The sequence below is a fragment of the Rhinocladiella mackenziei genome (genome assembly GCF_000835555.1).
Source record: "Rhinocladiella mackenziei CBS 650.93 unplaced genomic scaffold supercont1.1, whole genome shotgun sequence".
In the NCBI taxonomy this organism is placed as follows: domain Eukaryota; kingdom Fungi; phylum Ascomycota; class Eurotiomycetes; order Chaetothyriales; family Herpotrichiellaceae; genus Rhinocladiella; species Rhinocladiella mackenziei.
In genome coordinates, this window is record NW_013550604.1 from 1,826,941 (window position 1) to 1,840,564 (window position 13,624).

Below are 13,624 nucleotides of genomic sequence, written 5' to 3' on the forward strand. Positions count from 1 at the left end.
TCGTCAAACTCGACTTTAGAAGATACGATTGCCTGACGCTCGTACTGGCTTTCTTTATCGGATGATGCTGCCAGTTCGCAATCACTCACCTGCTCTGGTTTAATTTGACCTATTGTGCCGGGAATTCACGAAGCCACAACTTTCACAGCGTCTTTTAGGGTGACTTGGCCTTCCAGCCTGAGAAATATATGATTGAGGTGGGTTTCATATTGTTGAGAAATGTTGCCAGCAAAGCTTCAAACATGGGCGCAAGATTTAAATTTACGTTTTGTATCATTACAATATGCCTGGGCGTCGTTGCCGGCTTGCCGGCCTCGATCGAGCCTCCTTTGCCAGCAACAAAGTTTAGGCCTCTATCTATCTTACCGCCCGGTGAATATCCTACCCCATTACAAGCACCACCAATTTTACGGAGACAACCACGTTGTGACGATCCTTCGTGGGAACCTTCGCCCGAAAATTGGGTGAACGAGGGTGTCGATGAAAAGTTGGCCGGTTGGTGGACTAGCCAACAGGCTGAAGGACTTTCATCTACATCTACAATCGTCGACTTGCTCTCTACTTCATTTGGCGACATGTCCCGCGGCCAAGAATGTGGGATCGGGAAATCCAATTGTTTTGTTCCTGATTGTCAACGTACGTCGATTGCTCATCACCATCATCTTTACCAAGACCACAATGTTAACCGCACCATTACAGCATTTCAAGATAACGGTGGCCCCAAGTGGGTCTACTTCGTCCGTTATGCTTTCGTCCAGATGAGCGACCTCTTCCAAAATCTCTATGTAGGTGTAGGAAGGGATATGGCTGTGCCCTTTTTTTTTCGGTCTCTTTTTCTTTCCTTTTCTTTTCTTTTTTTCCTGACGGTATATGCCTTCAGGACGCCGCCAATACGGCAGAAGAAGATTTTACACCTCTGATTCTGGATCTCGCAAACGGCTTCTTCCAATGGAATGATCCTTCTGTGAAACTCAGGGAAGCACAACCGTGGATCACCGCTGGTGTCGAATCCGTCCTATCTTTTATCAATCCTATCAAATTCATCAATCTTTCGCCTGTCCTCCGTAATGTAGTTGCACCCCAAGTGGTCGACACGACGAAAGAGTTTGCCGCGGCGGGAACGACGTATATCGGCGGAAGTGGTGACTCTGCGCTTGAACATGAAATGGGCACTGTCCGGGATCTTGGGGAATTGATCAAAACGGCGACTCAAGATCTCCGTGAGAGCCTCGATGCCTGGTCAAACACACTATTTAGTGGACAAGTCGACGCCACGGGCAGGACCATCATTGATTATCTGCGCGGTGGCCGTTTCACCCTGGACTACATGTCCGCCTCCGAGATGTCGGACTGGATGTTCAAGCTTCGGATAGCCTGGTTGGTGAATAGGCAATGGCTGGACAGAGCAAAAAATCACTCGAAGAAATTCGTCATGTGTGCCAACTCGACGGACATACCGTGCAACGATACCTCGCGTTATACGGAAGGTGGTCGGGCGTGCTGTTTGTACACTCTGTCCGGTAAAGCGAAGTATGAGAATGCCACGGACTTCGCAAAGCTTCAGTCTTCCCAGTATCGTTTCAGCCTCTCCGATATCACCGCGTCTGCCTTGCACTCCTATCTAGCCAGACGGTTTAACTACAGCACTGTGGACGTCAATGACACGATCATGGCTTCGATCTCTCCTGATGATTCCAAACAGTTCTATTCTCTGGGTATCAAGGCACCCGGTCAGCATATTCAACCCTTCTGGAAGCGCTGGCTAATCGTGATATCCAGGGATATTTACTATTCCAGTCTGCGATGTTGGAGAATATGCTGACTGGGTAGTGAATTGGAACAGCAATGATGCGAAGTTGCCATGCTGCTGTGGTAAGTTTGTCTTCGCAATGGTGAATTGTTCTTAGCGGCTTGGGCCAATCGCTGATCTTGAACAAAAGGGGTGGACTGTTCAGAGACCAGAGACTTCTATAATGCCTCGGCCATGTATAGGCACCGAAAACTAAAAGATGCCGACTTCAAAAGCGCCTTGGACGACAAGTGCAGCAAGCAGTTCGAGGAGTACAATATGCACTGGTCGGCAGCAGTGCTCCACCAGCACATACCCAGCCTGGCGACCTTGGTTCTCATAATGGCGACAGGTGTGGCATTTGCTTGGTATTTATAAAGGCCATCTGCGACCCCAGGAATGATCAAGGAAGTTGAAAGAGACCAAAACTCCGAGGAGTATTCTTCTTCTGTGTGATGAAGGCATGAAAATGCGAGATATCAGAAGCCCAGGGACGAGAAACCATATTGAGGCTGGGGCACTGGCGTCAAAACTCCACGATGTTGTACTTGGAAGTCGCTGTGATTCCTCGAATTTGACTTTGGAGCTCCAATATGTCATTGAAGATGAACAATCATTTCACAGGGTTACGCTTTACAAATTGATCGGTTCTGCGTTAGAAAGATTGCCTCCTAATTTACTGGCGTGGTCACAGTGACTGCATGGTTGTCGACACCCCCTTTGGGATGGATCCAAAATGAGCAGTGCGCCAGACCAAGGCACAGCGCCGTACCGACGGTCGAGAAGGCGTCCAACGTTGTTATCTATTCTTAAGTCTCAAACATACCCATCCCTGCCTAAGAGCTCCGTTAGACCCGTGCTTCGTGCAAGATTGGGACACCAAAGAGCAAGACGTACTCCGATTCGTTGCAATTTGCACGACGGGACACCCCCTTCTTCCACAACGTCCATCCCCGTCCCCGTCCTTTCACGGCCCTTTTCACTTCGCCACTCCCCTCGACGCAACCGGCACCGTCTTCTCCACGAAACTCGTGCCCTGCACATCTTTCCTCATATTTCTCGCCTCCTTACCGCCTGCCAACTTTGCCTCGACAGCCTCGTTCCATTCCAGCACCTGCTCACACAGACCCTCTAGCGTATCATACCCGGGATTATAGCCTAGTTCCTTCCTTGCCAACGAATCGTCATACAATATATTTAGCGTCAAATAGCTGAACATCACCGGCTGTAACATCTGAAGGTCACCCTTTACCTCAGGAAGAAACCCCAAGTAGCGGCGCTGAATCGTCACATACGCCTCGACAGCGTACGAAATCATCATAAGGACCAAGGGCGGGACCCGGTGGAATCTCATCGGTGTTGCAGGGTGTACGATGGTGCTAAAGAGCCTGAATAGGTCGCTGTATCGGAATGGTGGGCTGGGGTCGCATACACAGTACGCTTTGCCGCCTATGTCGGGATTTGCTGAGTGTATTCGCGCTTCATAAATGAGATGCGCCAGAGACACGTTTTGCGCGGAGACGAATTGTACGACTAAGTTCCCCATCCACCTGTCAACCGCCCCCCAAACCATCAATGTCAGTTATCTGATCCAACCTGAATTGGAATTGGATACAAAGGCCAAACAGAACGAAAACAGGTAGGCTCCAGAATTTGAACTCACGACAGAAGTTCCCCCCTCCTCAAATAGTCATATGCAACACTGTTCGAATTCTCATCGCCATGCCCGTAAATTGCGTGGCCTGGCCTAATCGCCCCAGTCCTGAACCCCGATTCTTTATCATCGGCATTCCGAACCACTTTTTCCGCCTTGGCCTTCGAATACGCATAACACCCCGCAAACTGATCCAAACTGCCATCCAAGTCTTCAGGCTCAGCATTATCCGCGAATTGCACGAATGTCCCCGGATACTTTACCCAAGGCGGAAAAATGAATTTCGATGGTCGAATGCCGATCGAAGCACTGGACGTTGCGATGAAGATATCACATCCCGCGACCCGGGATGCTGCGATCACGTTCTTGGTCCCGTCAACATTCACCTGCATGTACTTGGGCAGTAAGTCCGGATGACGGTGCCCAGCGTGTATATAAGCGACGGTATGGAAGACGGTGAGTGGAAGATTGGAAGCTTCAGCTGGCCAGGGATGATTAAAGATTCTGGCGATGGACGTAGGGTCCGTCACATCGGTCTGGAAATAAGGGACATTCTTCTCAACCGCGTACTGTCGTCGTGGCGCCTGCAGGTCTGCGATGCGAATGGTCGCTGGATCCTGACCGCGCATGATCAGGTGCTCAACGATCCAGCCGCCAACCAGACCTTCAAACGTTGATTATAGCATTGTCAGAGACAAGGTCATCCATGATTTTGCGATTAGACGAAGTAGGAAACATGAGGTAGACCACTCTGACATAACTTACCTGAGCCTCCGAACACGATATACCTTCTCGCCTGTTTCGGGGGAAGATGTTTCCTGAAATCAGGTCTTTCCTGCTTGTACTTCTCATACGCATTTTTAAGTTTCTCCTCTGTCCATGGCTCCCCTACAAGTTTATCGACTTCTGGCGGGGTCGTGGATAAAGCGTAGTTGATATGACATAAACAGTAAAACACCAAGAGGGCGAAGCCGATTGCTATGAGTACACTCACACTCCACTGCAACGCCATTACGTCGAAACAACACACTGGTCTTTGAACCGAACCGAAGTCGAAAGTATGCCTGGAAGTTGAGCTTATGCGAGGTACACTTTGGCAGAGGTTCGGTTTGTAGTAATCAGGCACGTGACTATATCACTCGATGCCACGTGACAGTGGGGCCTGTAGATAAATAGGCCTAGCCAGCAACCCCTTTGGGGGCCCCCCCCCCGGGGCACCTACAGGTTTCCGGAGAACTTCGGCAAAGTTTACTGACCCTCGTCGTGTTATCCTGGGGATCAAGTCCGATGAGATTGTAGATCGCTTGATTGATTGTGAAATAATCAAGAGGCCAATCGTGCGGAGACGAATACTGAAGGAGTTATTCACAAATTATTGCAGAGTCCTTTTTAGGGGATCATCTGTATGCGACTATTTACACTGAGACATTAATCATTATTACTCTCTTTTCTTCACACCACACCACGCTTCTCATCTTAGGGCCGCTTCATTCGTTTCCCGGGCCCTTCAAACCAAAGCAGTTTGCATAATAGGTGACGGTAGATGACCAGTCAGAGAACATGCCCTTGATTCCAATGTCTTGGGCCATGAGATGGAGAATCTCGTACATTTGACCGTCATAGTGCACAGCGGATGCAACAGACGAATAGTAGTAGTCCTCATTGGCAGCCACTTGGGTCAAGGGTCCAGATCGTTCAAAAGACCAGGCAATGATTTCAAGACCCGCCTCCTTGGCAGTGGTAGCATAAATCGAGGGGACGATCGTGTCATTATTTGGCCCTCCGACGGTCATCAAATAGTTAATGGGAGGAGAAATGATGTTCACGCCGCTGGCTTTCAGAGCAGGAAGACGGTTGACTGCAGTGGTGAAGTTGGCCGGATCATCACCGTCTTCGTCCAAGAAGACTGCTTGAGCCCCCCACTCGGGATATTCATTCAGCCAGAGATAGATGTCAGCTGGTGTGAAGGATTGTGGGTAGACACGATCAGCCGAGATTCCGTGTGCAATAAATGTCTCGATCATGTCTCTTGCATACTGAGCCTGGGTGTAACCATGGAATGGCATGGGCACTTGAGCAGGTGGGGTCTTCAACTCCGGAGTAAAGTTTCGATATCCGGGCAACGAGTCCACCAGTTCAATGTAGCTGTCCAGAGACATGACTTGTCCACAGGTGTTATAGAGATCCGTTCTGAAGGATGGAGTTCCGGATTGGTAGTCTTCAGGTGTGGTGGCACTGGCATTGAACCCATCCATTTTGCTGCAGAGGGACATGAATTCATCCTTGGTGATGTCGCTGGTGCAGCAGAGAGCGTCAGCATCGTGGGTCTCATTCGCCGGCGTGAACGGTTGTGTGCATTTGGCGGCAAGTTCAGGTCTCAACAGGATGTCGGTTGTGGTATGCAGATCGCAGAGGGAGTGTCGGCAGACGAGGCCTAGATCTGAGGTGAAAGACACGTCACACTCGAGGATACCCGCCCCCATTCGTGCACCAGCCATGGTGGATTCCACCGTCTCTTCGGGAATTTGCAGAGTACCACCGCCTCGATGACCAATGCTCCAGGAAGTGATCTCGAAAGGTCCATTCTCACAAGACTCCAGTTTTTTCTTGAGAGGGCTGTCGGTCATGTTTTGAATGAGGTAATAAGGACGAGGACCGAAAGAGATATAATACTCTTTAGGCGTTGGTTTCTGGTGACGAGGTTCAACAGGCGCTGTGGCCGCGAGATTGGCTGCCACGGCCATCAAGGCCAGACGGTTGATTAATGCGCGCATTGTGGAGGATGTCTGAAGCCTTGGATTCCCGTCGTGTGACCCTGGCAACTGCTGCGGGAGAGGTGCAAGGACTAGAGGAAAGCACGCTCGGGGTCACGACGGGGGAGCAACATTTTTGTACCTGGGAATTTGAGCTCATGCAGCCTAGCAAGCTTCCAGCTCCAGGAACGGTCATCTCCAAGGTTGACCTGGTCTTGCATACACGTGGATAGATGCAGTGATCGTGACTGCTCGGGATTGGAGAAAGCCATTGTTTTTTTTAAAAAAAAAAAAGAAAATCGACGGAGCTGGGGAGCTGTTGGAGCTTCCTTTCCTGAAGCTTACATGGGTTAGCCCGAGTAAGTCCTACAGTAACACTCCCGGTCCCGCAATGAGAGATGCATCCATATCGGACAAATAGCAGTGAGTGATAGGCAACGTGGGCTGCTGTACCTGCATTTTGCGGTTTAGGTTTCAGCGGTATCCCCGGCTTCGAAGTGGTACTGGGACTGAAGTAAAAGGCGTTGGTAATAAGCAAGCTTGAAAATTGACTTTACCCCGCTGACATGGGTATGACTTTTGGGCCTTGGCTTCGTTGTCATCGTGCACGAAGCCAATAATGCCAGTGAGCTATCTCAACCGAGGGACCTATTCTGTCTATAGCTCGTTGGCTATAAAACAAGGCAGTGGAGGTGATGTTACCCAGTCGAAAAGGCTACTAAAGTCTGTCCTCCTTAGCAGAACACTAGATCATCCTTCGGGGGGTGAGACCATCCAATGGAACGGGGTATTGCTATCATGCTTTTCAGATATAACCCATCATTGGATTTGAACAGCCTGTACCACAAATCCAGCCGTGCATGTGAGGCCGGCAAACCTAGGCAAGGAAGTCCCGAAAAAGTTGGCCCAAGGAACGATGGGAAGCGATTCGTGACGATATTTAAGAACGTGCCTCGATAACGAGAATCAAGCTTTGCTTTCGGATCGTGCAGTCATATAAGGCAAACAGCTCTCTGAGAGGGGTTCTGGAGTGCTTGGGTGGGCTCTATGGAACCTTGACCGACTATTGAAGTATTGGGTGCCGAATTTTAGCGTTGGGAGAAGATTAGCCTGTTCTCGGGATTAACCAGCCTCCTCCGAAACCCACAATCTGGTCCATCCGATGATGCCAACAACTTGAGCGAATTTAAGAGCATTCGAAAAGGCAGGTATTCAGGATTCGCAGCTGACGGAGGGGTGAATTCGGACCTTGCGGAAGCTTGTGACCCAATTGGGATTCCACAAGGATTGACTTTGCCCTATTTCGTTTCCCATGTATGTCTTGTCTTTTTGAGTTGTAGCTGCGTAGTGTTCGTGGGGCAATACAATGTTCGATTCTGGTGACGTTTGCCTTGGTCCACTCAACTCATGAGAAAGAGCTATCTCGTTAGCTAGGAAAAAAGGTGGCCATGACAGATGGGAACAGGATGTGAGGCTTTCGGGGGCGGATTTTGTGATTGACAGTGTCCAAGTCAAAGTCGATGCCGAGAAAATGCAGTCAACTTGAACAAAGACCACCTCATCACGTGGCAGCGTCATGCCGTCGTCCAACAGAACCAAAGCGAGGTACATTATTTAGTATATCAATGGTGGTATATAGGTAGGTGCTAGCTGCAATATCCCATCATTTTGTGCGTGTGTATATGTGTGTGTGTGTGTGTTGGTGGGTGGGTGGGCGGAGAAACCGTACTCATTACTTTGGTCAGACAATCTGCAGAGCCATCTACAAGGAATCCGCGAAGAGGGGAGATCTACTCCAGGGTGAAGGACGGCAAGGCTCGCTGGATATCCACGGTCGACGTAGGGGCCGCTATCACGCGTGCTCTGACCGACGAAACGCTGGTCAACTCGACTCACATGTTGTTGGGCCTGAAGCTCTCAGCTACGACGACATGAGAAACCCCGTTCCTGCAACCCCAATCCCTGCTGCGTACCTGTCATCCGTTCATCCATACCATGTGTAACATTCCGGTCTTGTGGGTTTTACACCAACGGTCCATATTCGAATTGAAATAGATCGCACGCATCCTCATTGAGAAAGATTACTCATGAACGAATTACTCTTGAGCAAAAGAAGGGTAGATTAGAGGCCCATGGACTGCCTTTGACTTGGGCACAACTCCTAGTCGATATGAAGGATGAGTTTGCAAAGAACGAAGAGAACCGACCAGATAATGGCGAGGTGTTGACATTTAGAAACCGCAGTACCATTAGTTTCCGGGAGCGGGCGGAACAGAACAAGGCTACCTGGGGCAGATCTTGGCTCTTGACTTTTTAGCAATACCACAGAAGTTCAGGGAATGTTTCCAGATCGTATCATTATGATGAAATGGTGTACCGACTTGTTCTCTATCTTTCCAAAGCTCTCAGTATTGCCCCTTCCAATTCAGAGCCAATTGGCCTCTTCAACTTTCCGGATATCATCGTGACTTTACTAGCTCGGCACCATCAAATTAAAACTGCCCAGTACTATACTGGCTCCCTGGATGACAATAATTTGGGTATCAATGCTCTGCTTTGGGTTTCGGCAGAGGGGGTAGCGTTCCGTCATAGTGGATTTTGAATGTGCAGGGGAAGACAAAGTACGACCCATGATCCTCTCTCATGTAGACGTAAAACCCACCCGGACGTGGAACCTAGGGGACCGTTACCAAATTGTAGATGAATCGGTGGGAGGAGGGCAAAGGGAGGAGTGACTTTACCTTCTTCAACTGACCCTGCGGTCCTGGTGCCCTCCTTAGATTCTCTAGCTTTCCAACAGTCCTCAGCATGGCTGTAAGTGCTACCATACTGGCTTCTTTCCCCAGACAAGTGTGTTCCCCGATGCCATAGTGGATGTACGAGTCCAATGGTCTGTCCAAACGAACTTCATGAGGGCTAGGAAAGACTGATGGATCTCGAGCAGCTCCAACGAAACTACAGAAGACTTTATCTCCTGGCTTTACGGGGACTTGTTTACCATCGTCGTTAAAGACGTGATCTGTCTCGCTTCGACGATAGCTTCCGAAGGTACCGTTCAAGCGGATGCCTTCATTGACGTATCGGAGGAGCTTGTCATCCGATTCCTCGCTATCAATCCTTGCCAGGCGCTGGATTTCTGGGAGATGTTTGATTCCTTCAACACCAAGATAGTAATCCATGATTTGCGTGAAGACCTGAGACTGGTTGGGAACCATCGCAACTGCCGTGGGCATGATTTGACTGAATGCCATATCGTATGCTCTCATGCCAGTTTCGCTGAGTCGTCGAATCATGTGGATGCCATAATCGGCCAGCGCATTCTCATTTTCTCTGAAACTGTCAAAGAACTTGGAAGCAAAGGATGTCGCTGTGACTGATTTGACATTGACTTCGATCAGTTTGCCGAGCATGGTTGCCAACTTCTTGGCCACGGTCCGGAGTGGGAATGATTTGGTGGGTTCAAAGTCAAAGAAGATGGCGGTGAAAATGACGCTCATAGCCATCCACATCTCATGCTCCGTGAAAATGCCTTTGGGATTCTCCGCGGTCTTCAAAGGCAAGGCAAACATGTTGGCGGCAAAGTGGACATGCGCCAGATTACCGACATCTCGCGTCAAGTCAACTTGATTGATGCCCGCAATCTTGCGGCTCTTTTCGTGGAGAAGACGGAGAGTCGTATACTCATAGAAGTGCTTGACATGCTCGTGCCACTTATCACGGTAGATGAGTTGGTGCATCGTTTGTCGTTGTTTCCGATGGAAGACCGTGTCTCCTCCTAGACAGAATTTCTCTCCACCCTGGCCCATGACAAAACCGAGACCATCGTTCCACATGACAGTAAAGTCTTGAGGCCGTTCGAGAAGGTATTTGGCACTTTGATAGGACGTTAAATTGATTCGCGTGGGTATGTAAGAGGGTGTTTCCCAGTCATAGTCATGATAGCGACCAAGGTTCTTCATGATTTTGGCATTTTCGCTTGGAATTGTCATGGGATCTAAGAGGGAGAAAAGGAAAAGGAAAGCCCACGTTAGCAATCACTCACTCGGACGGGGCCGGCAAAACGATACTTACAATGTGCGTAGATGCTGTTGGGTTTGAAATGATTCGGTAGTGCCCGAAGAATAAGCTTGTAGAAGACACAGCCTTGGTTGATACTCAAGTCATACGCGACCTCATTGTATCCCCAGTTAGTCAGGTTTTTGGGACTGTAGTCAAGTGTGTAGAATCTGTCGCCTCGGACCAGAGCGACGGCATCGGATAAGACGACACGTGAGATAGTATGTGTAGGGCAGATTCCCACGCCGGGAACCATCGGCTCTTTGTACTCCTCGATAGCTAATCCAGGATATAGTTCAATGTAGTCAGGGTGCTCGTAGAGATGTTTGAGTTGCTCGGCAACGTACGGGTCCCGATTGACTTCCTCGAAAGTATCATAGGTCTTCAGACCGAAGAACTTTCTGTATTCGTTCAGGGTGCAAAGGTTCCAAGAGCGAGACTGCATGATACCGAGTATGGTAATTGCTCTGAGAGACTTGGGAGTATTGCGGGCACCGAATGCACCAGAAACTTGTTCAATACCATCTTGCATGATCCTTGCAAGGTCGCCATCGTCAAATTTGCCATGAGCATCACGTTTGAGATGAGCAAATGGTCTCTGCAATGGATCTGCGGGCAAGTCATGATCATATTTGCCGAGGCCGATCATCAACTCCCGGAGTGATACATCATCTGGTGACTTTCCGAAGAGTTCTCGGTAGACAGCTTCTGTCCATGCTTCATCCATCTGCCCGATGCATGAATGCCAACGGTATGACAAACTGAACTCGGCGCTCACTTGATTGCCGACTCCACGGGGCGTGCCATCATTACCAAAAGTCTTTGGTTTGTCCAGACGCGGATCCAATGTCCAAGTACTGTTGGTCCTATTCAAATTGACAATGGTTCGGAGGTAGTCATACAAGGTAATGTTGATGTACAAGCCGCACGTAATGAGTCTTCCCGTCTGGAAGAGGTCATTGTCGTACTTCTTCCATGCGGCCTTTTTGGCCTCTTCGGGGAGATGGTCAGAAGGCTTGTTGAAGCGACCGCCCTCATTGATCAACGCCAATTGCTCAACAACATAATTGTGAAAGCGATTCAACATGATCAACATAACGCCACAAGATGGTGGGAAAGCAAGAAGTCTTTCCTCGGCAAAACAGTCGGGCTTGATTCGGCCGCCTCGGAAAGTTCTCATGGTATTTTGATCTTCTTGAGTGTCACCGTACAAGATAGAAAGATCGAGATAGCTGGAAGTCTTGCTGTTGGTGTAATCTTTGTGATCGGTTTGGAAGAGATCTGCCGCATATTATTAGCCTCGACCACCAACACATATATGTCAGTCCACGTACCGTGAATGATGAGCGACGCCCAGTTGAAGAAAATGCTTGAAACCCGATTTGGATGCGGTTTGAACTCCTCCCGCGCCATAAGCGAATCGAATAGCAATCCGGGATCGGGAAGAGCACCTGGCTGTACCGTGACCGGGTTGACCGACCGCGCATATGGCGTATTTGCAGCACCGAGCTTCGGAAAGATGTACGAGTTGTTGGAGCCATCCGCGGAACGATATTTGAAATCATCGCCAAGGTAAGACATCGGCGGATGCTGCAATGAGTTCCACAGTGTGTCTAAGAGCATACTAGTGAGCTCAACACGATTCGCAGAGCGATCGGGCAGCGCGGCGAGAAGCTGCATAATCTCCTCCATGTGCATTTTGCGATCATCTTGAGGCTCGCCGCTTGCCTTGTCCTCCAGCATGTGTCTGACTGTTTTGATATCTTTGAGTCCAAGGGACCTCAAATCAGCCCAGAGTCCGGATGGTTCCTCCTTCTCCAAATACGATCCGTTACCAGACTGGGTCGGCAGCGGACGTTGGGATGCATGAATCAATTGTGCGAATTGTGTAAAAGCACTTTCGACGTCTTTCCGTGTGGCGGGAGGGCCGTGGTCCTCTGCGGGCTGACCCGGAGGAGGCGAACTGACCGTAGGTCTGAACGAAAGACGTCGAACATTTTTGGTTTTCTCAACATTCGGGCCAACAATGGCACTGTTCGCGTGGGAACCATTAATTTGGTGGTCATTCGCCGCGGGGGGCCCTTTGGGCTCATTGGCCAGGGGAAGGGGCCCATTAGTGCCATTGATACTATTCCGGTTGTCGGATGTACTCTTGAACCTCGAAGAGAGTCTTCGTAGCAACGCCATATCTGCTATTGGTACGACACATATATAGCTTTCACAATGTGGTAGAGAGGGATGCCGGATCTAAGGAGGAGGGAGCCGTAGAACAGTTAAGAGGGAATGCAACGGAGAAGGCGCAACAAAAGGAGCTCCGAATAGGTAAGCTGTCCAATTGCATGACCTTTGGAAACAAAAAGGAGGGAAAGACGTGCGGTAGGATAATGAGACAGACTCGGTTGAATATTAGAATGACATCAATCAAGTTCAATCTTCATCCCAAGGTAGCGCTTTGCTTGAGACGGAGATGGAGAAAACCTGACCGACCAACCTTGTAACGGACATTCGTCCAAGCCAGGACTTAGACGGCATGATTGCTGGTAGTGGAGAAATCTTGGAAATATCGCTGAGGAGTTCTGTATCGTGTCTCTTGCGCATCACTGTTAGGTATTGGGAAGGTGGTGGGGGCGGTTGTCCAAAAAAGTGTCCGTGCCACTGACAAGTTTGTGTACGTGACACTCCTCTTTGAATCATTCCTGTCCCATCATCATCTTTCCGTCGGGGTGATCAGCACAGGTAGCAGTTCAATGGAAATCTGGCGGCCTCTCATCAGGGCATCATCGATCACGACTCACGATGTCAAGCGGTCTGCTGGCTGCAGGAGCTGCAGGATTTGCAGGACGAAGCGGGGTATGGATGTATGAGGATAGAGAAATGTTTCATATTTTACGTGAAGGCATACCGTCGGCGTAGATTTGTTTGCTGTCTTTGGATCGTGGAGCAAGATTTTCCTCTGTTTGGTGGTTGAGCAGTGAGCACTCGAAAGGGGGGGATAAGAAGCCGGACTTGTAAATGAAAGTGACGTGGTTGGGCAGCCCGGCGAGAGCCAATAAGCCCCCCGAAAGCTTATTTCGGTCCGGTCCGGTGTAGTGGGCACCTGGCTGATGTTCTCCTGAGTTCCCCATTTGCTTTCCAACTTTTTCTCGCCTCCTTATCCTCTTGGGCTCGATCGTTGCTCCATTCGAGAGGCTCGGGGCTGCTCTACTGACGCCAGATCGGCGTCAGTCAACTGCACGGAGCATTTTTGGGCATATGGACGTCCCAGCTTTGACCACCTTGAACACGACAAGATTGACGCCTTGAACCTCTTAGTACCCCAATCCAGCAACAGAAAAATACCTCCGCTCATGTCACCTATGGATCACTCGTTGC

The 13,624-nt window shown here is 49.6% G+C and overlaps 4 protein-coding genes across 4 annotated transcripts; 1 reads left to right on the forward strand and 3 right to left on the reverse strand.

The window, feature by feature from the left end:
• Positions 1-242: 242 nt before the first annotated feature.
• Positions 243-2,167, forward strand: Z518_00636 (uncharacterized protein; the record flags this gene model as incomplete). The annotated part of the gene is made up of 5 exons (XM_013421238.1): positions 243-636; positions 700-785; positions 881-1,730; positions 1,780-1,872; positions 1,941-2,167. 5 exons carry the CDS (start codon positions 243-245, stop codon positions 2,165-2,167), a joined length of 1,650 nt encoding a protein of 549 aa, XP_013276692.1.
• Positions 2,168-2,768: 601 nt separating this feature from the next.
• Z518_00637 (uncharacterized protein) lies at positions 2,769-4,455 on the reverse strand (the record flags this gene model as incomplete). The annotated part of the gene is made up of 3 exons (XM_013421239.1): positions 2,769-3,339; positions 3,453-4,107; positions 4,209-4,455. 3 exons carry the CDS (start codon positions 4,453-4,455, stop codon positions 2,769-2,771), a joined length of 1,473 nt encoding a protein of 490 aa, XP_013276693.1.
• A 475-nt stretch (positions 4,456-4,930) lies between these two features.
• Z518_00638 (uncharacterized protein) lies at positions 4,931-6,217 on the reverse strand (the record flags this gene model as incomplete). The annotated part of the gene is made up of 1 exon (XM_013421240.1): positions 4,931-6,217. The coding sequence occupies one exon, from the start codon at positions 6,215-6,217 to the stop codon at positions 4,931-4,933; it is 1,287 nt and encodes a 428-aa protein (XP_013276694.1).
• Positions 6,218-8,739: 2,522 nt separating this feature from the next.
• Z518_00639 (uncharacterized protein) lies at positions 8,740-12,439 on the reverse strand (the record flags this gene model as incomplete). Its single annotated transcript, XM_013421241.1, has 4 exons — positions 8,740-8,871; positions 8,938-10,190; positions 10,268-11,533; positions 11,587-12,439. 4 exons carry the CDS (start codon positions 12,437-12,439, stop codon positions 8,740-8,742), a joined length of 3,504 nt encoding a protein of 1,167 aa, XP_013276695.1.
• Between the last annotated feature and the right edge of the window lie 1,185 nt (positions 12,440-13,624).